At 29.0% G+C, this 23,921-nt stretch overlaps 1 protein-coding gene across 1 annotated transcript in view; it reads left to right on the plus strand.

Annotated features, from left to right (window-relative positions):
• The window catches only part of LOC142317436 (protein argonaute-2-like), a 150,429-nt gene that overhangs the window by 14,463 nt on the left and 112,045 nt on the right, over window positions 1-23,921 (plus strand). Inside the window, exons 4-8 of the mRNA XM_075354002.1 lie at window positions 535-760; window positions 2,253-2,397; window positions 8,584-8,703; window positions 10,653-10,772; window positions 18,986-19,101. Of these exons, the coding sequence (XP_075210117.1) occupies window positions 535-760; window positions 2,253-2,397; window positions 8,584-8,703; window positions 10,653-10,772; window positions 18,986-19,101 (727 nt within the window). The remainder of the gene's footprint in view (window positions 1-534; window positions 761-2,252; window positions 2,398-8,583; window positions 8,704-10,652; window positions 10,773-18,985; window positions 19,102-23,921) is intronic.

Consider the following 23,921-nt stretch of genomic DNA (forward strand, 5'->3'; position numbering starts at 1 on the left):
TTAAGGAAATAATTTCTCTAGAACTTCTGTTTCAAGTAATTTTTTCTTATAACATTTTTTCATGAAAGACTACCTTAAGAAATCCTTTTTTACTTGGGAAGGAGGATGTAAAAAAAACTCAGTATGTTAAAAGAATTATTATAATGAATAATATTTTTTTTTTAAATTCTCTCCTAATTCACTAGACTGAAGACAAATCCTATTTTGTAGAATGTTGTGGACACCATTCTATTTTCTAATCAGTGGCTCCTATTTATTATATTTTTCTATATTTACTTTTACATACGCTAGGTTTTATTTAAAAAATGACTAAGTGAGCTGATATTGTATGGGAAACTTAGTTCCATAAACATTTGTAAAAATTCAAAACAACATAGGATCTTTATCCCTTGTAACACATTGAAGGACTTATATTCATTGCTGCTGCAGGAACAGGTAAATATTATTCAGTAATATTTATTTACAGACTCATTCATGTTTACTAAGCATTGTTAGCATCGGCATGCAGTAACAAACAACTTCTTTTTTTTTCAGTCGCCCACAAAGGTTTTCCGAAACCAGAAAATCTAATAAAAGTAATTAGGGATCAAAATGCAACTATTGGTGATAGAGTATTTGATAAAGAGTTAGATAATTGGCAAAAGGAGAGTTTACAAAAGTATATTGGTGGTCTGAAAGTGGAGTATGAAATACCAAACCAACCTGATTCTAAAAGAACTTACAAAGTTAATAGAGTGTTGGGAAGTAGTATCAATCAGAGGTAATTATCTTTGTTTTTTTTTGTTTACTATAGTAATAAATTCTTCATCTGTACTGACCTTTGTTTTGCTGTCACTTTTTTATTTTCTTTCTAATTAATGTCTGTTAATGCCTTGTTGTTGTATACCTTTCCTTTCTTTTGCCTAATGATAAAGATGTCTAATAATGTTGTATGTAAATCAGGATCAGTTTACTTTAATAATTGAATATAAATAATATACATATTTAATAAGTATTGATGAAATATCTGCAATATTTTAAATGAAGTTGTAGATCTTTAATGAAAGTATTCCAAAATTGGTCCTACAAAGTACAGTCCTTAAGGATTCATAAGGTATTTCTCTGCTGGTTGAAATCTCCTTTTAAACTCAGGTCTTGACTTTCAGTTCTATACATTAACGTAGGTATAGTCTTTATAAAATTTTATTCCGTGATCAATCCCTTTGTACTTATTCTTGCACATAGATATTCTTAAGCCACACATAGATTACAAGGTGAAAAGCTTATTTTGAATTCATGGCTGCAGTCAAAAGTAACATTTCTACCTGTTTAACCTAAATCTAGAGACTTGCTCGACAGGGTGATTAAATTTTACTGTTTTTTTTTAGTTTTTCTTTGTTTCTTTAGATGCTATTTTCTGACAGCCATAATTTTTTATTAACTTTTTTATTTTCAAAGTACGTTTCTGTACAATTAAACTTAGTAAATGAAACCATTCTCTGCAAATAATTTTTAGAATCTTTTTATGACTATTGTCCTTCAAGATATTGTAAAAAATTAATCCCTTTAGTTACTACTTTCTGTTTCCTTACCGCTCCAATAAATATTAAATAAGTGTGGTAAACTATAGCCTACTTAAATCCTAATTAATTAATTGATTAAAATTAGCTATTGAAAAAATGATTATTCACAGATTAAGCGTAACAATTTTATTTCAAATACCGGTAAAACTATATTTTGCCTTCAGGTAGTTGTAAATTTACTATCTTAACAAATGACTAACAAGCAGTACAAATTATCTTTATTTGTCTGTATCTGATTAAGATAAATGTTAGATCTAGTTTCTTTATTAATTTAATTTCAACAAATTTGAAGTGTTCTTATTAAGCACAAATTCTTCCATTTTGCAGTCTGCCTTTCTGCTAATCCATGAAAAATCTAGTTATTAAAAGTAATCACCAACAATATACATTAAATAATATTTTAACGTACAGTGAAATATATCTTCCAATAGCTAACTGATTTGGAAAGTGACTGTAGAATAAAGTTTTAAATGACTGTAAATATCAATCACCCCTGTATATACAGCAAATGACACTATCTATCAGAGTAAAGGGTCACATTTTGCCTCAAACACCAGTTAAGTGTTGATATTTTTAATAAGACTGTCTCCTCTTAGATTTTCTTTGGAGGGGATTTCTTAAAATGGTTATGGTTATTAATATGATGATTTATTAATTATTATATTTACTTGTTTACTTTTTCTACCTTAGATTTGATTTGGTTGAAAAAGTCGGAGATGCTCAAAGAACTAAGAATATTAGTGTCGGACAGTATCTTCATCAGTATAAAAACTTCAGACTTAGATATCCAAATATGCCTTGTTTACATGTCGGACCATCACAAAGAAACATATTTGTTCCATATTAGTTTTAAAGATATCTGATGTAAAACACAAAAATTGGGGATAAAAAATAACGCGTTTTTGGGTTTAATGGAAGAAAACTTTGTTTAGTGTTTAATTAAGGTATATATTTTTTTCAATTAGAAATGTAGAAAAATTAATTTTGAAAAGATCCACACACACACACACACACACATATATATATATATATATATATATGTGTGTGTGCACATGCACGCACGCATGCACACGATCTTTAATCTGTGAGATTAGATAAAGCAAAAATTTGAAATTAATTGAATGTATACCACCAGATGGTATTTTTTACATCTTACAGACCTTATTTCTTACGCAGTGAGCATTTGATAAAAGGACTTAAAATGACACTATCAGTTTTTTAAAATCTCTGTTGAAATTAGAGGTAATAAAGAGGAGGAAATAATTAAAAAATATAATATTTCTTAAAACACGAATGTTCAGTTTTTTTATTTTTATTTATTTACCATTTTGGATATATAAAGTATAATATATAATGAAGTATAAAGACTAGATTATTTAAAAATTTAATTTTTATCATTGGAAATGAATAACTTCTTGTAGTATTGAATCCAGAGGTCATTATTCTATGCGAGATGTGGCTGTTAAATAATGAGACTAATGGTGTAATAAAATATTTTATTTTAAATTTATTCATATTTAGTTATTATCCCCTTCAATCTACACCCTCTTCTCTATCCCTAAAACGCTTAGTGTGTATTTTCTGTAGTTTGAAACAGTGCTGGAAGGCTTCTGTGAACTCTTTCATGACACGTGCCTATTTTTCTTTCACAGCTTCAACAATTTGAAATGCTCCTTTTAATGTAGACTTGACCTTGGAGAACAGATTAAAGTCACATGGTGTCAGGTGAAGCGAATAAGGTGGAGGATCTAACACTGGTATGTTATACTTGGCTAGAAAGATCTTGACAGACAATGTAGTGTAAGCTGGTGCGTTGTCCTGGTGAAGAACCCATGACTTGTTCTTCCGCAATTCGGATAGTTTTTTCTTATTTTTTTCGTGGAGTGAGCAAGGACGTTGAATAAAGACAAGAATAGTTAACAGACGGTCAGATCGGATAAGAACCAATTTTTTCAATATTTCTATCCGTTTTTGAGTTGGAAGGGAGACAAAGTTTTATATGACATTTTACGACACTTATTTGCTCTAATAAAACACTTATGTTATCCAAACAAAGACCATGACCAGACTAATATGTCTACAGAAACTGGAGTGGCAACAATCGTAAGAGAAGGCTTTATACTAAACAACTGTCGGTCTTATGAATTTGGTGCATGCGCAATTCTTCTGTAGCAGCATTAGTCTTGTTATTTAATAGCTACACCTCATATACATTTAGCATAAATAAAATAGCAATATGATGGTGTATTAAAAAAAAATCAAGCTTCTGTAATAGATCCCAACCGATACATAGAGAGTTTTTCAACAATTGAAATGTAGCAATCGACAACTTTCAGGAACAGTGGTCTTTATTGCATCTTTCCCATTGTTCATTTAGAGCTAACAACAGTTTGAGAAAACTTGTATGCTACTGTTGGTTTTTTAATTAAGTGAAAATGAAAGGTCTTAAAGGCAATTGTTGGGGATTAAATTTTGCTTAAATTCCGAAAAATGTTTATTTAAGACAGTTAAAATTTTCAGCAATTATTCAGGGAACTATTTGTAACAAATAATTAATAATAAAATAAAAAATAAATGAATAATTAAATAAATGATGAACCATTTGTAACAAATGAACGTCCTCGGACCTTAGATGACCTTCTATGTCAACAAACGATAACATTGATACAGTTCCTGAAGCTAGCCCCGTAACCGTGATAGACATTACTGAGGTTAGCGTAGCATCAGGTAATGCAGTTTTAACTGAAAAACTTTTGCATTTGCAAAATTCGTGTTGCATTTGCTGATCAAGGATCAGATAAAATCACAATAACATCAGTAAAAACCTTCTTCATCATGCTGATGCCAATAAAACCTTTTGATAAACATTATAGCAATGAGAGTTGGATTTATGGCTGTGATATGGAAATTGAAATGTAATCATCTTAATGGTGGGGAAAGAATCGTCCTGACCCAAAAAAATAGTTCACATGAGCCCATCAAATGTGAATTGAAAGGCTTGGCCCATTTTGAATTTGTTTCTTGTGGTCAGGCACTAAACAAGGAGTTTTACATGGAAGTTTTATGGCATCATTTGAGGTATGCTGTACCCTAAAAGAAGCCTGAACTGAGCGAAAATCATAGTTGTGCAAGTATGTTACACAATGAAAATATACAAGCTCCACTTCTTATCCATCATCTGGCAAAACTAATAATTAAAACTAGGTAATTGTGCCATGCCTCACCACTTTACTCTGTAGATCTCTTTTGTCTAAATTGAACAATCTTGAAAGGATGTTGTTTTGAAACTATAAAATGAGACTGAGGAAAACATGATACAACAGCTGCATGCCATCCAAGAAAGTTAAGTTTCCAAGAAATGTTTAAAAAACAGAAGAAAGATTGAAAGCGAAGCATCACCAATAATAGGGACTATTTTGAAGGGGACATAGCTATGTAAAGTGGTAAATAAATTGATAAAAGTTTTATTATGCAAGTTCAATATTTTTTACACATCTCATATTTAATAACAATTCAGCTCCTAAGGAGCGTATAAATATTTGGTTTTGTAATTGTAAACTGGATGAAAAGATTAATGTTACACTCTCTTGCGCCAACCACTTTAATATTTTTATTTATATCAGTCATATAACATTTCAGAATGTAGGCTTTTGTATATGGTACATACAGGATGTTTGCCTGATTGCAACATAACTACAGGAAAAATAGATGACTTGTTAGAAGGTTATAGTCTGTATCTGTGTATCTAATATGAGAATACGGTTCTATGACAAAACAGAACATATCATATTTACTTAGGTCTAATTTCAATTGATTAAAGAAATACAGTATTTATTTTTTGACCATTGAAGGGAATAATTAGAGAAATACTTATATAATATACTTATTATTAAATTTTCTAATAAAATTTATTTAGAATTCCCTAAATATATAATTATTTTGTATTTAGTCATTTATTTTTTGTCATAATCGCAGAATAGGGGAAGAAACAAAATGTTTATTATTAATTTTATTCTTTAATCATACCTACTGTTTAAGTAATGGGATAAAACACTTCGGTTTTAGTATAAATACCAATAGACTCTATTTGCTTATAAATAAAAAAAAACACTATGTTATAAATTTAAACACTTTTACCTAGTCATCAAAAGAATTGTCATAGAATGTTATAGGTTGAAAAAACTTAACCGTAAGTAAAATTACAAAATTTAAATACTATCAAGCACTAAAAGAGTTTTTAAAATATTTGATCGGTTTTTGAAAAAATAATACAATAAAATATAGCAGGTGGCTTTCTTAAAATCCTATAAGAAAGATTATGGATTAATAATTACACTAAGTCATTATACGAATTTGAATATGCTTTTCCAAGAAATGAAAAAAAACTACCTGTGATCACATTACAGATTCTCAATTTTAATTTTTAAATTTTCATTTCGTCTTCATAACATAGACAATTGTCAGCATATTAAGTTTAGCCAAAGGAAATCTACTTGTGGCATTTTCACAATTTTTATACCATCGTATTCTATCAACAATTCTGCATAATTAAAACCCACATTTATTAAAATAGGTTGGTAATGAACAAAGTGATTAATAAATATTTGAATAAAGATGTAGCAGTATTGAATATTTTCAGCAATAAGTCTGGCCAAAGAAGATTATTTATTTACAATTTTTATACTGTCGTATTCTATTAACAATTATGCATAATTAAAACCCACATTTATTTATTTGTTATTTAATGACTGCAGATTTGGTTCGCCACATCTTCAGATTTTTTATATTTTAAGTTAGATCTTTGCGTTATAATAAAAAAACAATCGAAAAATAATCATCAGAAGTGAGGAATTATTACAAAAAAACTTAAATTATATAGTTAATAGAAATATTGTTTTTTATAGAATAACTTTTATCAGATTCAGTGAAATGATACTACTGATGATATTTTATGACCTCAGACCATTAATTTAGTATTTATACAGAAATTAACTAAAATGTCAAAATAAAAATAATGGGTATTTGTTCTCCCCTATTCTGCCATTATGCGATAAATATGAATGATTAAATACAAAATTAATAAATAAATTACTTTACTTTAATAATAAATAGATAATCTGATATTACTTATATGTTCTTTACTTTATTTAAATGCACGTTTTGTGTCAGGAATTCTAAATAAATTTCACTAGAAAATTTAATTATATTATATGAGTATTATTTCAATTATTCGCTTCAATAGTCAAAAAATAAATACTGTATTTTCTTTAATCAATTGAAATTAGACCAATTTAAATATATGTTCTGCTCTTTTGCCGTTCTGTTTTGTCAAGTTCTGTTCTGTTTGGTCATGGAGAATACTATAATGCCAGATATCAGGTGATAGTTTGCATGTAGCTGTGTGATGATGTTTACTTAGGTAGCATAAGAAGTATCAAATTTAGTATTGTAAATATGTAAGGATGCAAGCAAATAAATATTCATTTTTATGTTTGACTGTTTGTTTTTCCAATTGTGAAGCCAGTTTATTTGTAAATGTTAAGAGTTCTAATTTAAAAGTGTTTAAAATTTAAAATAATAACATTTAGAATAGGTAAACAAGCATCAGATAATTAAAATATATAAGAGAAAAACAAATATTTACGTACAAAAGATTGGTGTTATTTATTATATTTTTTCCAAATTGGCATTATAAAAAAAATTAATTAACATTACAAAGAAATTGGTCCCATTATAGCAAAGTAAGTCACAGAAGTTCAGATGAATAAACTTCAACTCTGTAAGTTGTGCACCTATACCTTCATGTTAATCCCAAAAAAATTGATATAGGTCGACAAAAAAAATAAGTTAGACTTTTGCCATTTTCGTGAACTGAAAGGGATATATCGTCTTGTGGCAGCACGGGTTGTGTTGTCTTCACGCTTCCCCAGCAGCAATTCAGTACATGTGTAGTGTCATCAATATGGCATGTCCTCTAGAGGTTTCGTCCAGCATAGAATATCCAGAAATGGAGGAACAAATGTGAGTGCCAAACTTTATGCTGGGTTTCCCTTTATGGGGCTTGTAATGATGGATCCATGTTTTGTCACCAGTGACGATTCTGTCTAAGAAGATGTCCCATTCGTTACCATAGCGATCCAAATCTTTTTGGCAGATGTCCAAGCGTGTTTGTTTATGCAACTGTTTGAGTTGTTTTTTGGGACTCATCTTGCACAGACTTTATGAAACCCAATTCTGTTGTGGATGATTTCGTAGCCAGAACCGTGACTAATTTGCAAACGATGTGCCGCTTCATCAATAGTTACTTGTCTGTCAAAGAAAACCATGTCACATGCACATTCAATGTTTTCCTCATTTGTGGTGGTAAACGATCGTGTCTGGCTCCTTTGTCATAACACTTGTGCGACCATTTTTTAATTTTTCAATCCATTCGTAGACACTTCGTTGTGGCAACACACTGTTCCCATACTGTACCAAAAGTTTTAGATGAATTTTGGCCCCTGATACACCTTCCGACCCAAAGAACGGATCACTGAACGTTGCTCTTCTTTGGTGCAAATAGAAAGCAGAGCAGCCATGGTTAACGGCAGGCAGCATCAAACCTGTATAGACATAACAGCAATTAAACCATGCATGCGTCATCTACGCAACACGACAGTACTACCAATATAAACAAAAGTATAAGTAAATTGTGGATAGTAATTGATTTATCCTCGTATGTAACAAAATGTTCAAAAATCTTGCAAAAATATTTGTTACTTATTAATTGCGCATTATGTGACCGACATTTAGAGAAGATTAAATCTGCTAATTGTATGTCAGGCTCATCATGACCATAAATATTACTGTTTCCTTGGCGGATTTTCCAATTCAGAATTTAAATAAAACTTTTAAACTTTTCAGTTTACCTTAAACAAATATATATGAAATCATGCTTTTATATTTACTTTAATTAGATATAAAAACTTGATTTTCATGTTTCTTTTGTTATTTAAAAAAGAATTGTGTTTTTTCCTTTTAGTTATGTACGATTGCTAAAGGTCAGGCTTTAGCAAAAAAACTTAATGAAAATCAAACAGCGTCAATGGTTCGAAGTGCTGCACAACCTGCAGATGTACGAAAAAGAAAGATTCTGGAAGCTGTGAGTATATGATTTTGTTGTAATTGATCTGCTAAGACAAAAACCATTATAGTTTTTTTTAATCTTGATTTATATATTTTCTCATTTTTATTTAGAGATAATTTCTAAATATTTTGTAAAATAGATTGTTTAGAGAATTAGCAGTTAAAGTAAATATCTACTTAAATTAAATTTTTTTTTTTATTTTCATTCATATATAATTGAAAATTGAAGCTAAAATTATGTATCAATCATTTAATATGAAAGTTGTTTCTTGAACAGTCGCTGTCACAGAATGAAATTGCATTCTTGCTATTGTGAAGGAATATTCTTCATTCTAACTTGCTCCAACGGCTAGACTAAAGACTAGCCTTCAGTTCAGTAATCTGTTAAGGTAGTAATGAGTGAATGTTGATTTCTGTCTTTGAGATTAAATTCTTGTAAGAAGAGATTTCATATAAACATACGGTGATCGCTGCAAGCCTAATCATATTGCTATTCCAGAGCACGAAATAGTTTATTAAAAGACATCGGTTCATAAAGCAGATCGATTTTTCCATTACAGGCTTTAGCTCCAACCTGCTGAAACCATGTGGAATTATCATCAGGTAATAGTTTAATTTATTGATCAGTACTAACTGACTTATACGTCTTTATACTATTCTGAAGTCACATTCCCATTTTTGAAAAACTCTGGCTTTATAATTCCATTACAATTTTGATGTGAAAGTGGATTTCATCAATGTCCCAAAGATTTTTGAGGGAAGTTTTATTTTTATCATTTTTTACTAAGATTTTATTTAGCAAAAATAAAACTTCCATTACCACTGAATTTTAACAGATGAAATTTGTCAAATCTTAAGTTAATACTCTTGATGCTTGATGGTGGTTTGTTCAACAATTTCTGACATTCAGATATTTTTTATTAGACCTAGATGCTTTGTAATCGACACTGAATATGTGGTTTCAAAATATTCAGCCCTTGCTCTTAAATGTAAACAATAGAACCTGGATCAAGATTATGAAATTTCTTGTGTAGTCATATCAATGTTTTTATTTGTACTTTGATGCATTCCTGACTGACACATCATTGTGACTAAATAGAATCAGCTGGGGAACAGACCACAGTCCTGACATTAACAGCTTTGCTGTGAACAGTTCAAAATTATCTGTTCTCGTATGATATCCTTTACATTTTAACAAAGTAAAGATTATTATTCTTAAATGGTATTAAAAAAGAAGTTCAGCTTTTAATATAATAGACAAAAATTATAATAGAAAAAAAAATAATAGACAGAAATTTTAAAAGTGGCGGAAAGTAGAGGCTCAAATAGTGTAATCTTTACTGAGAAAAATTTGTTTGTCCATTTCTTAGTTCAAGGAAAATATTTTTTAAAGAATTTTCATATAGCTGCAGTCTTTTTATGTAGTTTTCTACCTGATAGAATCTGTGGATATATACTGGATGTAACTAATCACCGGCAAAAGGATAAAAATTATGAAAATTGAGAGGATATACAAAATACTTATGTCATGGAAGTTTTATCATGTTACCTTGGGCCGCTGACAAACCTTACATTAATATCTGCAGATAGTGGACAATAGTACATCCTAACTGAATTTGATTTAGGATTGTTGTGTAGTACCGTAACTATTATTTTTTTTAAAGTTTATTTACCTGTTGCAGCCTTACACATCGCAATGAAGACTAATATCTGGAAAGTTGTTTATAATTTCTATCCTGTTTTCATACACTTTTTTATAAAGAGAATGTAAAATTTGTTTTGATGGGTCAGATGTGTTAAACATTTTTTCAACATGTTTAATCCATTATAAGGATGAAAATCAAAATGATCATTCATCATATTTTCATTGAATATAAGGAAAAGTTGCAAAAATGCAACTGAATTATCTTTATATGTATAAAATAGTATTTTAGTTATAATAATAATTTAATATTATTTTTACAGATTAGAATGGCTGACTTCAATTCTGACCCGTGTGTTAGAGATTTCGGCATCAGTATTGCAGATCGTTTTACACCTGTATCTGGAAGGATTTTAAATCCTCCTGTTTTGCTGTATGATAAGGTAAAAATATTTTTCTGTATGAAGAACTATTCAGTTGTATAAAGTCTGTAAATAAGTAATGAGATTAGTTTTTTTTTGGTAGCCAAAGTGGCAACACTGTAAAGTTACTAATAAACGTATGGTTATATGAACAGCTGATTTATATTAGATATTAATATTTTTAGTCTATTGTTGCCACATGAGACGTAAACAAATTTTTGGTAAAACGAGTTTTTGTTGTGCGTTACAAAAATGAGTGATATTAATTAAGAGCAATGTTGTGCAATCAAGATTTGTGTTAAACTCTGTGAGAATACTACTGAAACTTTTCAAAATTAAAAAGGGCTTATAGTCAATAGCTTTGTCACAAGCCCTAGTTTTTAGGTGGTTAAACCATTTTCAGATGGCTGGTAGTCAGTTCCAGATGATCCATGCTCTGGAAGACCATTAATGTCAAAAAGTGAGACAATTTTGAGCTAATCAGAGACTTGATATGGTACGATTGGCAATTAACTGTCAGAATGATTGTAGAACAATTAAATTTGAACCATACCACAGTCAATCAAATTTTGACAAATGAATGTAACATGAAAAAATGTATGCACAATTGTTCCCAAAACACCTCACTGTTGAACAGAAAAATAACAGGGTGGAAGTGTGGTGCAATCTTCTAAGGCGAATATAAACTGATTCTGATTTTATATAAAATGTTATTGCTGGTGATGAATCTTGAATATTTGAGTACGGACCAGAAACAAAACGCCAGAGCAAGGAGTGGCATACTTCAAATTCACCACCTACAGCAAAAACAAGCAAATCAGATATCAAAACCATGCTAATTTGTTTCTTTGATAGTAATGATATTGTCCATAAGGAGTTTTTGCCTACAGGACAGTCTGTAAATCAATATGTTTACCGAGTAAATACTGACAAGTGAAAGACTGCAGAAAGACTTGCCTGCATCAGACCAGCCATCAAAGACAACTGGATGCTGCAAAATGACAGTGCACCTTGTCACATTGCACTTTCAATGAGTTTTTGGCAAAGAAAAACATTCCTGTAGTTTCTCAACCACCTTTATCTACCTGACTTGAGTCCCTGCGATTTTTTCCTGTTCCTAACTTCAAAAAACCACCTTAAAGGACACCAGTTTAAAATTGTAAAATGCATAAAAAAAAGGAACTGACCATCTGAAGGATATTCCGGTTTCTGAATTCCAACAGTGCTATGAATAGTGGGAAAACTGTTTGAAACATTGCATGATTTCTCAAGGGAACTATTTCAAAGGTGATAGTCCATGTATAATTGGATTGTAAATAAAACATTTTTTCTGAACCAGTCTCATTACTTTATTTACAGACCTTTTATGTAGATTGTTAGGAATTGCTGTTAATTTAATTTTTTTGTTATTTTGAGTCATTTGAAAGATTGTACATATTGTGATTTGCCTCTAGAAAACTGAATATGAGAAATCTGTTGACATTCTCATATTACATATTCTTTGAATTGTAACATTTAAAAAATATAATAGTTATGATAGATATGGGATCCTGTAGATATATCTCTTACTTTCGATATATTCTCTATACTCTACTATCTTCCTAATATCCCATCTACTTAACAATATGCAGTGTATCAGTTCTAAACAAAGGTCATTAAAAATCACAACAGATTTCACATATTTATTTATTAAAATCTTTATTCATTATAGTTGTCGATGTTTATTTTGAGTTTGCTCATACATCAAGTTGAACATTAAAGAAAATGCTTCCTTTGGAATCACATTAGTTCGCTTGTCATAGTTTTCTGTATTGATAAGATATCCTTAAATTTCTCATCTCTTTCATCACAGTCTTTATTTTTGGAAAAAAGTTAGCCAGTTCTTGGGCAACAGATTCATCTTTTTACCGAAACAAGGAAATAGAAATTAAAGAATGAGCCAGAACTTTGTCAAGCAGAAGCAACAAGAACCTTTTCTATGAGCTATGGTCTGATGTCTAATTTAGATAATCATATCGTATTATCACTTACACCATTTACTGTTTCCAGTTGACTCATACATGAGGTGCTAACTTTCATTACCTGTTTTGGTTCAGTTTAAAAGATTTCTTTTGTCATTGACCATCCGGCATTTAACATGTTGGTTTTTGTTTCGGCATTAAAAATCAACAAAATGTGTACACTTTGTACTCTTTTTCACGCCTTGTAAAATATTTGTTCTGTTTGTCTTTTGACTCTTGCCATTTCTTCTAACATCTAAACACCAGTTTTATCTACTGCCAAAAAATTTTGAATTTGATTGTCGATTTTAAATGGTGAGAGACTGAACAAGGCTGTCTTCTAACACAAGAATAGCTTGTCTGGTCTCTTGCCCTTCTAGCGTATGAAATTTTAAATGTTTCTGTGATTGTTTTCCCCTAAATTTTACAGAAAAATTTAATTATTCATACATCAGTTATTCTACTTTAAACCTAACACAAACAAAAGTTGAACATGATCATGATTGTAAATCGACTATGTCAACTGAATAGATTAAAACTTGCTCAATGTACAAAAAAATATTCTCTAATTAGTATATTAGATTTTGATAGGTTAATCTATTGCTTATATTTTGATATAATACTATTGTTACATTTGACTAATCTTGATCTTGGACATTATTAAGAATTTTATTTAATGTTAATTCTTATTTTAACTTATCAAACATCTATCTTTTTTCATGTAACTTCCTGTTATTCACCAGTCTTTTTTCTAGAGCATTTTGTAAAGAAAAAATTGTTTTATTTGTGTAATGTTAAAGTTTTACTCTATGGTTGTACTGTTTGTTACTGCTAAATAACTTGAATGGTGATTATTTAAATACAGTTTTGCCCAGTTGATTTTTTAATCTCTTGGTAGCTGAGTGGTTAGCGATACTCATATGAATGCCTGTTTTTAACTAGCATTTGAGTCTCAGAAACATTTTTCTTTGTTTTCTCTCTAGTTCATTATTTTATCTTTTCACTTACAATTTTTTTCAGCGTATTTTTCTTATTTAATTTTTGGATGATTATTTTCCTAATTGATACACTAGGCCTTATTTATATATTAAAAAAAATTTATTTTGTCTTCCTTGACAGGATAAAAAGCACTTTCAGCCACCCTAAACCATGAAATTAATTATTAGTTGTATTTTTTCTTCCTTCTGTTTTATTAATATTTACTTATTTAAACATTACATATTTTTATTTTCTTCAGTTTGTAGTTTTTTAGGTTATAAATTTTAACTTGTTTAAAAAGACTTTACATTAGAGACCAGTAGTTGTTTCCTATGCACTCTACATTAAGTGCCTTTTTGATAAGCAGAAATTGTTGAAATATTTTATTTGTTTTTAGAGATTGCTTCTTTCATATTAAAAAATTATCAGTTACTAATAAAATTTGTGTAAAGAATCTTCCTACAAATGTTTTATGTTCACGAAAATGAGGATTATTTGTAATGAAGATACTATTGAAAGAAGTAAAATTGGGTTCTGCGGTCAGGACTAATAATGTGACAAGGCTGTTGAGTAATATTACAAACTTCAATCTTTTAGATCTTACCAGAGTTGAAAACGTTAACCAGTAAAAGTAGAATGGATGATGCTTTTGACAATATCAATGAAACCGAACAGATTATGCCAGATATTAAGTGGAATTGGTTCTATAAACTTATCAGAGAGTTGCATGCGTTGATTGACAATTCTGATTTAATTATTAGTCATTTAAGGGTGAGGTTTCAGTGCTAGGAGATGATTTAGCACTGATTGGAAAGGAAAATTTTAAATTAAAAGTAACATTCTTAAACAAAATGCTATTGTTAAAAATGTACGATTTTTACTGTAGATATCAAACATAGTTAAAAAAATCCATCTCTTTATTCATCATCGATGAATTGAATGAATCCAAGTTGTACTCAAATGCTGACAACTCTAGTTCCTCCTTTAATAATGTTTATGTAGAGACTGGTTTTAGTTTTAAATTTGTAACTATGATAATAATCCAGTCTTGGATAATAGCTCTACTTCCAGGTTTTACAGATGTCAGAAAGAGGAAAAATGTTGAGCCAGTGAAAATGGTTGAAAAGAAATTTAATTCAAGGAAGAATGTAGATGAAAAGTGAAGAAGGTTAAATCTGTGAAAGCAAAAATGAAAGATTTGTTCATAACTCGCTTCGACCACCTGCAGGTGGTCAAATTATCTCTTGTAATGTTATAGAATCTTTTGAATCCCTAAAACTAAAATCATTGGATTGTACTAAGCAAGATCAAATATGAGGATATAATTCCTTTCACATTTCATCTGCTGATCCTGGGAAATGTCCTGAAGTGTTCTTTTAGCTCTTGTATGGTTCTTTAAAGCAATATTCAGTGTGTGTTGAAAGACTGCCAGCAGAGGATAGCCTGTGGATTGACCCCAAATCAATAATTTGGGGTAATGATAACTTTATCAGAATGTTAAGTGTACCTTATGGTTATATACTGTCAATATGAGGTAATTAAATTTACTGAAACGTGGTTAAGTAATGAATTTAATAGTTGCAATTACTTTTCCAGATGTTACATTGTTTTTAGAGCTGTCCTGTAATTTGTTAATCCGGAAGTGGAGTCCTGGTAGTGGGTAAAAGGAAGTTAACATGCTTCAGAAGACAGATTGGAGTCTGTAGAGGGGTTTGTTTTCCCCAATCTAATGTGTTGATTTTCCAATCTAGTTGCTATTGTTATTTCTAACCAACAATAAAGCAGCATCTGCTTTATTGTAAGCAAAGCTGGAGGAACCTTGGATTGATCAAGTGATCATAGGTCGCCGCTTTGGGAGTATCGGTTTTTTTTTTTTTTTTTTTTTTTTTTATATAGTTGCTCTTTGCTGTACAAATCTCTAGCCCAGAGAAACTTCAAATTTTCATCAATAATGTGGAATAGAGAAAGAGCTTACACACACAGCTGATTTCATTGAGAGAATCTAACAGAAATTTATTGCTTAGATGGAGAAAAAATTCCCCGATCAATTATTGAACTGTCAACCTTAATAAAATGTCAGATGTTTTATGATATTGTTTTCGAAAAATATTGAAAGGTGAGAGTATCATTCTTATTATGGTTGTTGGCCTGAAAGTACAAGTGCTAGAAATTGTAAGTATAAATTTAGAATTGTAGGCAACTGCACATCTGTTGTCAGATGTCTCAGAATAACTATTGTTAATAAGTATGACATGGTGGAACCTTATTGTAATTTAGCTGTTAAATACTTTATAAATTTTATTCTGTACGTCGGACAACATACAAAAGCATCAAACTGTTTCTACTGCCTTAATTGTTTACTTTCTCACACTGGAGAGTTGCTTTCTGTCTGTGCTGCAGATGGATTGGATAGCTTGGGTTTAAAAAATAATAATTTTTTTAATTACATGGGCATCATCTTTAAGATCTTTAGCCCTCATCACATTGTTTAAAAGTAAAGAAAAATCACCACTAGGATTGTCAGATAAAAGGGTGTATAGGGCCCTGACATTTGAATAAAACAGAAAATTAAACATAATATTTAATAAAACTAAGTAAGTTACATGAATTGTCAGAAAAAAATCTTACACTCAGGTGTAAAGGATCTTTACAAAAATGAACTGCAGTCAAACATAACATAAATATTTTGCTGAAGGCTTACTATAAACAGGTTAGAAATCTGCTGGTATGAAGGTTATTGTTGTTTCTTCTTTACAGTTTTCCAAATCAGCTGTAATATCATTTCTTAATCTCTACCTCTTTTCTGAAGTTTTCATGCATTGTACACTCTTCAAGTAGATGCTTCACATACAATACACATCGGTCTTTCTTTGTCAGTAAGCATATATGAATGCTGAATATTTTATTTGTAGTGACTGATACTCTGTCTTGTCAGTGCCATTGTACCTGATGCCATCGGTTTCATATCGATTTTCAACATAAAAGTAATTTTGATTACATTCAATTTGGTGTTTAATCTTCTCCATTCTTTGTTCCAAGTGTTTGTGATGATATTGGTTAGGCAATTTTTGACATCTGCTACTTGAATAGGGATTATATCTGAATTTTGAACTATTTTATGCCATCTAGTTATGTGCTTTCATTTCCTGAAATATCAGCAAGTCACATTATTGCCTAGCTATACTTGAATTTAATGTATAACAGCTGTTTTACTGCCCTGGATGTGAAACTTAGATTGTATATTTCAGAGAGAGAGAGAGTTTAGCTACATAAGGATATTATTATTATTATTTTATTTAAATCTTCATAATTCAGACATTATTAAATGGGTTCAGCTCTTATCACCATACATGTATACTACATTTGCTTGATAAATGGAACTTTGGTCAATAATAATATGTGAATGTCGGTGCATTATTGGTGATGCATTTGCAGTTGTTTTTATGTGATAACATTTCACCAAAAGGCTTTCATTTTACCCCTTTCTCATCAAATCTAAGACTTATTTATTATTCGTCAAAGCTGCGAGGGGTAGCTATTGATACATTTTTTATAAAAGTGTGTCCTGTGAGGAAATGTATATACTTTAGGAGCATTATAAGTTAAAATAAAAAATGCTTGTAAATACAGGTTCAAAAATTTTTTATTTTCCAGTTATTTTTTGTTGCCCAAAGAATTTCTCAAGTTTACCATAAATTGAAATCATCATATTGCGTTATTGTAATCGCTACTCATAGAACAAATGCTTTTTAAGAGTGTTATATTTTAATTGAAGGATTTCAAAATGTTGGATCTCCGCACTATATCCATTATTTTCTGATAAAATTTTTAAAACATAATTTCTTATGTTTGGATTATACATTTAGAAACTTAAAAGAAAATTACATATAATATAATTTTGAGAAATTATTCGAAAACAAATCTGTTTCAAGAAAATCAAAATGAATTTTCATGGAATATAATTTTGAACGCTTAAAAAATATAACTTATAAATATTCATTTTTTTAATATTATTCAATTTAATGAACTGTTTGTCAACTAACTATAAGTCCTGAAACTGCATCATGACCGTTGGCAGAATAGTGGGAGAATTTGATCTCTTATTACTATTTTCATTTATAAGTATATATTTCAGCCTTACTTCATATCATTGTGTATAATTATGAATTGTAGTGTTAATATAAATTCTGATGAATGTTTATTGTTGAAATAAGAATCAACACTATTCATAAATTCAGCATTACTGTCTTAACCAGTGCTGTCAGGTAGTTACATTCATTTTTTTTTTTTTCATAGCGCTAAGTCAAATTCTATTCAGCATTTGCAAACTTTGTGTTTTTACATTCTAAAAAAAAAAAAAAAAGTGATCAATATATGGTTATAATAACATGTATAGAGAAAAAAAATTGTTGTGACATCTACACCTTTAATTTTCTTTATTAAAAATATTCTCAATGGTAGGTTCAACCTGTTCAAAGAAATATAAAATTATGAGAAGTAATAGTATTGAAAAAAATTATAAATATATGAATGTTTGTGAACAGCATGTCTTACTTAACAAAAGGGTATGAAGAACATGGTCGGCATGTTATGCCACTTAGGCGTTATCTGTATAAATGAAAATCAGACCCAATCAGAAAATTGACAAAAATTTGAAATCAAAACCTTTTTTACTTACAAAAAAAAAAAATTAAACATGCATGTTTTTAGCTATTTATAGACCACATTATTTTGTAGTGCATAGTGTTACTATACATAATAAATGATGCTGTGAAATAAAATGTACTCTTGATTTAGAATAGTGTTTAATATACTCTATTTTTCAGGGTTCTTTAAATATCTTAAGAACTTTCAACCCGACGATGTTGATACAAGAAATTTCTATTTTCTAAGTTTAATTTGCAGGAACTGCATAACTTTCTCTTGCACGTGATTCAGTCATAGACTTAGAATAATACTACTACATAAAGGATTACACTGTAAAACATTTTAAATAACATGCATCTAATTTTAATGTCATTGTGGAGGTTTAGATAAACTTGTGCATAAAATTTTTCTCAAAGTTGTAAAGAATCAATTAGATTAGTTCATCGATCCAAGAGCTTTAAGTGAAAATCCATACATAGTCATTCTGATTTATATACAATGCCATTCACTGAGTAGATTAATTTTAATTTATCCAATTTTTTTTTAAGTAAGAAATATATTGTTTTAAGTGAAATGTTAATGAAATGATATATTTTTTATTGTGAAAAGGAAGAAAAAAGACCATTAAAAGCAGTCTGGAGAGCTGGAAAATTTTTGAAAGGCACTTCTTTAAGAAATTGGTGTATTTTGAATTTGGATTTTAGAACAAGAGAAGATTCTTTAATGTAAGCGTATTTGTAATCTTTTTAAGTCAGTGGTTCCCAAAATTTGTAAACACAATTTCATAATTTTATTTCAATTTCAGTTTGTCATGAAATATATACAGTTATTATAATTTTATTTCTATTTTCAATTCATTGTTGTTCAGTTACATTTTCTTTCAGATCTAAAGTGGGTTTTATTTATTTTTACCTAACCCGTGGTAAAATTTGTCAAATTGTAGCAAATTTGACATTGGGCACTTTCGTAAAATCTGGATTCAGCAAGGGCACCAAGAATCAAAAATGTTTGGGAAACCTTGTTCTAAATTATTCATTTTGTTTTATATGATTTTTATCGAGTTAATATTTCAAGTACATAAGACCTTTGTTTTAACAAATATGTAATATAATTTTTTTGTAAAACTGTACTGTTTATTCGCTATACTTAATATAAATTCATTATAAAACTGAATATTCAGTTAACAGCTAATCCATTTGGAAAGTATTACTTACTCACTCACTCACTGACTTACTTGCTTACTTACAGTTAAAAGATGTACTTATAAAACTTAATATACTCTTACTTTAACTGCAGGTTATAAGTTTCTATTTGTAAATTTTTGAACTGAAAGAAACTGATGCAGATCTTTTAATGGTAGTGTATTTAATCAGAATTAATACTATGACCTGATTTTATTGATAATGTAATTTTAATAAGTTTAACCGTTTAATTTGATTATTAAATATTTTTCTTTAATTATTTTTATCACGGCATTAAACATGTTTTTGCAAGTGAGTAATTGTCTTGTTCTTTGCTGCACAGCTAGAATTTTAAAGGATCTGCCCATTATTTTTAACCAAAAATAATCATGGTATATTTGTATGGTTATTTTTCACATTGGATTCTGATGGATGTGGATGGTCTTGTAAAATGTTCAGTTGCCATAAATATTAAAAATATTTCAGTGCAAATAGGTAAGTAATGGTCTGGATGTCATAAAAGTTTCAAAAGATAAGTGATATTTTACTTATGTTCAAGATAAGCTGATCGGTGTTTATACTGAGAGATATGTAAAAGCCCTGTTTGTGATGTAATAAAATTCATTTTAATGACTTTTGACATTTAGATCGTTGCAGTACTGTGGTAACTCAGAATTACTGAGTACCACATCATGTTGGAAACAAAGCATTTACTAAATTAGTTTGACACACCCATGATTGTGAACTACTTTATGTAAAACAAAAGTCGTTTTTTAATGAATTATGTAATTAATAATATTGATAGTGTATAAGTTAATTTTATTTATTAATTAAAAATAATATATGTTTGGGTTATAATCAGACACTCAGCGCTGCCTATGGGCAGCTTTAGTATTAAGAACATTCTGCATACGATCAAACGGAGTTCGACAGTGAAAGAGGAAGCATGCACGCCAGTACGACCTCTGCATCATAATAATATAGTTTAATATTGTTAATCTTATAAATATAGTATATTTAGTTATCAATCAGTGTGTAATTATTTTATGTATACTACAGTCCATTATTCTGCTACAGTGTACAGCCCGTTATCAATATAATTTATACAACAATGAGCATAGGAAATAATGTTACATACATATATATCTGTTTACAAGTAAATTATTTAATATATTTTAAAATGAAAAGACTAAATTGGAATATGAGGCTACATGCATATGAAAATCGCATAAGTGATTAGGTCGTTCTGTTACTTTCTGCCTGCATAATTAATTTTATAGAAAATATCACAGAATTTCATTGTTATTTCATAGTTTTCAATAAAATCATGTATTTTATGTTACGTAAGTTTTCTATGTAATAATTTTATTACTAACTTCATGTTTCGTAACCTAAAATTAAATTAAACTAAATTACTACATGACGTGGCCTTACTATATAAACTTAAACGCTTTGTAATTTAAAAGTTACATAATGTTCGATATAAATTCAAATAACAGATAACATGATGCTGTAGAAGTTGTGATAGGATTAAATGCAGAAGAAAATTGAAAGCAGTGTTTGATTTTTGGATTTACATAGCTTTGAATTAAAGCCATTTTAGTTAAAATCCTATCTGTTTCCGTTTTCAAAATATCACTAAAATTTTTTATTGTATTTTATCACTTAAAGTTGGGCAAACAAATGGACATGTGCGTATGATTTTTATTTTATTACTTTTAAATCTGATATAGAGTGTTTATAAAATGTTGGGCTGGGTATATTTTTCGGATTCTACTTGTAAAAATAAACCAAAACAAAAAATATTCTTAGGAAATATGGCATTTTTTCTTTCACTCCTTTCCCTGTATTTTTATACAAAAATAACATTTGTTATTTTTGTATAAAAATTTTATTTCTCAAGTTCGGATAGACAAAATCACATTAATATTTGGTAAATGTTTTGGTAATGAAGTTTTAAAATTAGCAAAAAATCAGGACTTATTTTTATTTTTTCAACCATTGTATCTCCATAAATATTAGTTTTATCAAAATGTATGTTATTTGTTCAAATTTTATTATTTTGTTCAAAATTTTGAACAAAATTACATTTTATTTTTTTAAATCTGTTAACAAATAGCCAAGTTATAGCAGAAAATTGTTGCAATTTTGTGTTCGTTTTCATATCCTTTACATTCAATTCAGTTAAATATTATTGTTTTTATTTATTGTTAGTTCTGGTATTGTAAATTATTATCAAATTAAGTAATAATTCTCGCAATAAAATTTAATTTAAAATGATAGTAAAACAGCTAATGTTAATTTTTACTTTTGAATAATTTTTCACAGTGACTATTACTGCTGACGATCATGTCAATAATGTTAAAACGCATGCACATTATTTAAAAATAAAACCATATAATTTTAAAGTAATTTAAACTCGTTGTTTACTTGTGAGTGTTTTGTTTAAAATTCAGTGTTGTTGGTTTATTTTATAAGTTGCGTTGTTTTATCATCATGGAGTGAATATCCTTTTATGGAAATGTGTGACATGCATTTAATGTATGGTTTAGCAAACTGCAACAGGACAGAAGCAAAAAAACTATATGAAAACAGGTTTCCTAAAAGACGTTTGGACATCTCTTATTACTTTTAACAATAGTTAACTGTTTATTTTTAAAAAAATTACACCTAATGTTCTACAATAATTAACATAAGATTATACAGAGTTGTTTTATTTTTATAATTATTAGATCTAATATTGTGAGAAAATTATTACTTAATTTGATACTAATTTACAATAGCAAAATTAACAATAAATAAAAACAATATTTAATCGAATTGAACGTAAAGTGGAGGACATGAAAATAGATACAAAATTACATCATTTTCTGCCATACTCTGCTATTTATTAACTGATTTTTAAAAATTAAATGTCATTTTGTTCAAAATAAAAGGCTTAATATTTTAGCAAACATGCATTTTGATAAAATTAATATTTATGAAGCTATAATGGATTGAAAAATAAACATGGCTGCCATGAGTAAGATGTTTCATCCAGCAGATTTATTTTGTACTTACTCCAATAATTTTCTGTGGACCGATTCATTAGAATCCGAGAGTATGTGCAGAAATACAAATTGAAAGGTTGGAACAACAGGTTATAAAAGTGTGCTAATGAGTGTCAATAGATTGATTTTTATTGTGGGTAGTTCTTCATATAAAAGACAACATTAAATTGCCATTCAAATTGACTAACATAAACAACATTTCATTCAAGTTTGTATTGGATATCAAAATTTTAATCACAGTGTTTAGCAAACAGCAACAGCAATATTTTCATGCCCTTATTGTTTCATTTAATTGAGTGAATTGTAACATCAGTGTTTTGTTCCGTGAGCAAAAATAAAAATGTTGCTAAGTTTTGCCACAACATTGCTAATCCATCATTATTTGACAAGCATTTATGTTATTCAGAAATGCATTATTCCTAAACTACATATTTTACAAGGGAATATAAATCATTTGTTTTGGAATGTTTGGTTCTTCTTGTAAGTTGTGAAAAGGCTTTGGTGTGTCTGTCTTAAGTTAAAGCTCATTCCGTAATTATAAGGAAGACATTTTTGAAGGAAATGCCTTCAGAGTATTACTGAATGAGGCCGATAAACGTTTTGCTGTGGAGATCTATGGTGACTTTGGGCCTTTGAGATTGTTGTATGTTTCAGCAGTCAAAGCAATATACAGAATTATGAGCAGTTACTTTTGTACAAAGAAAGTTTCTTCTACAGATAGTAAAGAGCTAGATAAGCACATAAACAAACTACACAAAGCATTTGAAGCTACAGATGTCTTGAAATCCTTAAAAATCTACATAGTTCTAGATCACTACTAATAAAACTTTATTTATTAGTAAGATAAATTAGTTATTATATTTGTTGTCATATTGACAATAATTACTTATATAATTCATATTAATACAAAGATTTTACAGTAATACAATCGGTCCAGTCATATTTGCATATCCATTCGCTTTTCCAACTGCAAGTGATAAAATGCGAAAAAAAGGTTTTTGTGATATTTTGAAAAAGGGAACCGGTAGGATTTTAATTCAAACTGAATTTGAGCTATGCAAATGCTCAATTGAAATGCTGCTTTCTGTTTTTTCTCCATTTTAGTTAAACAGCTTCTACAACACTGTGAACAAATTAGTTATGAAAATTCTATTCTTGAATACGTAGAAATATCTACATAATTGATTTCTTTTATGTTACGGTGTAAAATTTGTTTTAATTGCCTTTTATATAAAGTAATTGTCAATTTTTTTTTTCTTGTTAAAAATACTGTAAGATTTGTAATATAAAAAAAATTATTTTATCAAAATATGA

The sequence above is a fragment of the Lycorma delicatula genome, chromosome 1 (assembly GCF_047948215.1).
Source record: "Lycorma delicatula isolate Av1 chromosome 1, ASM4794821v1, whole genome shotgun sequence".
NCBI classification, from domain to species: domain Eukaryota; kingdom Metazoa; phylum Arthropoda; class Insecta; order Hemiptera; family Fulgoridae; genus Lycorma; species Lycorma delicatula.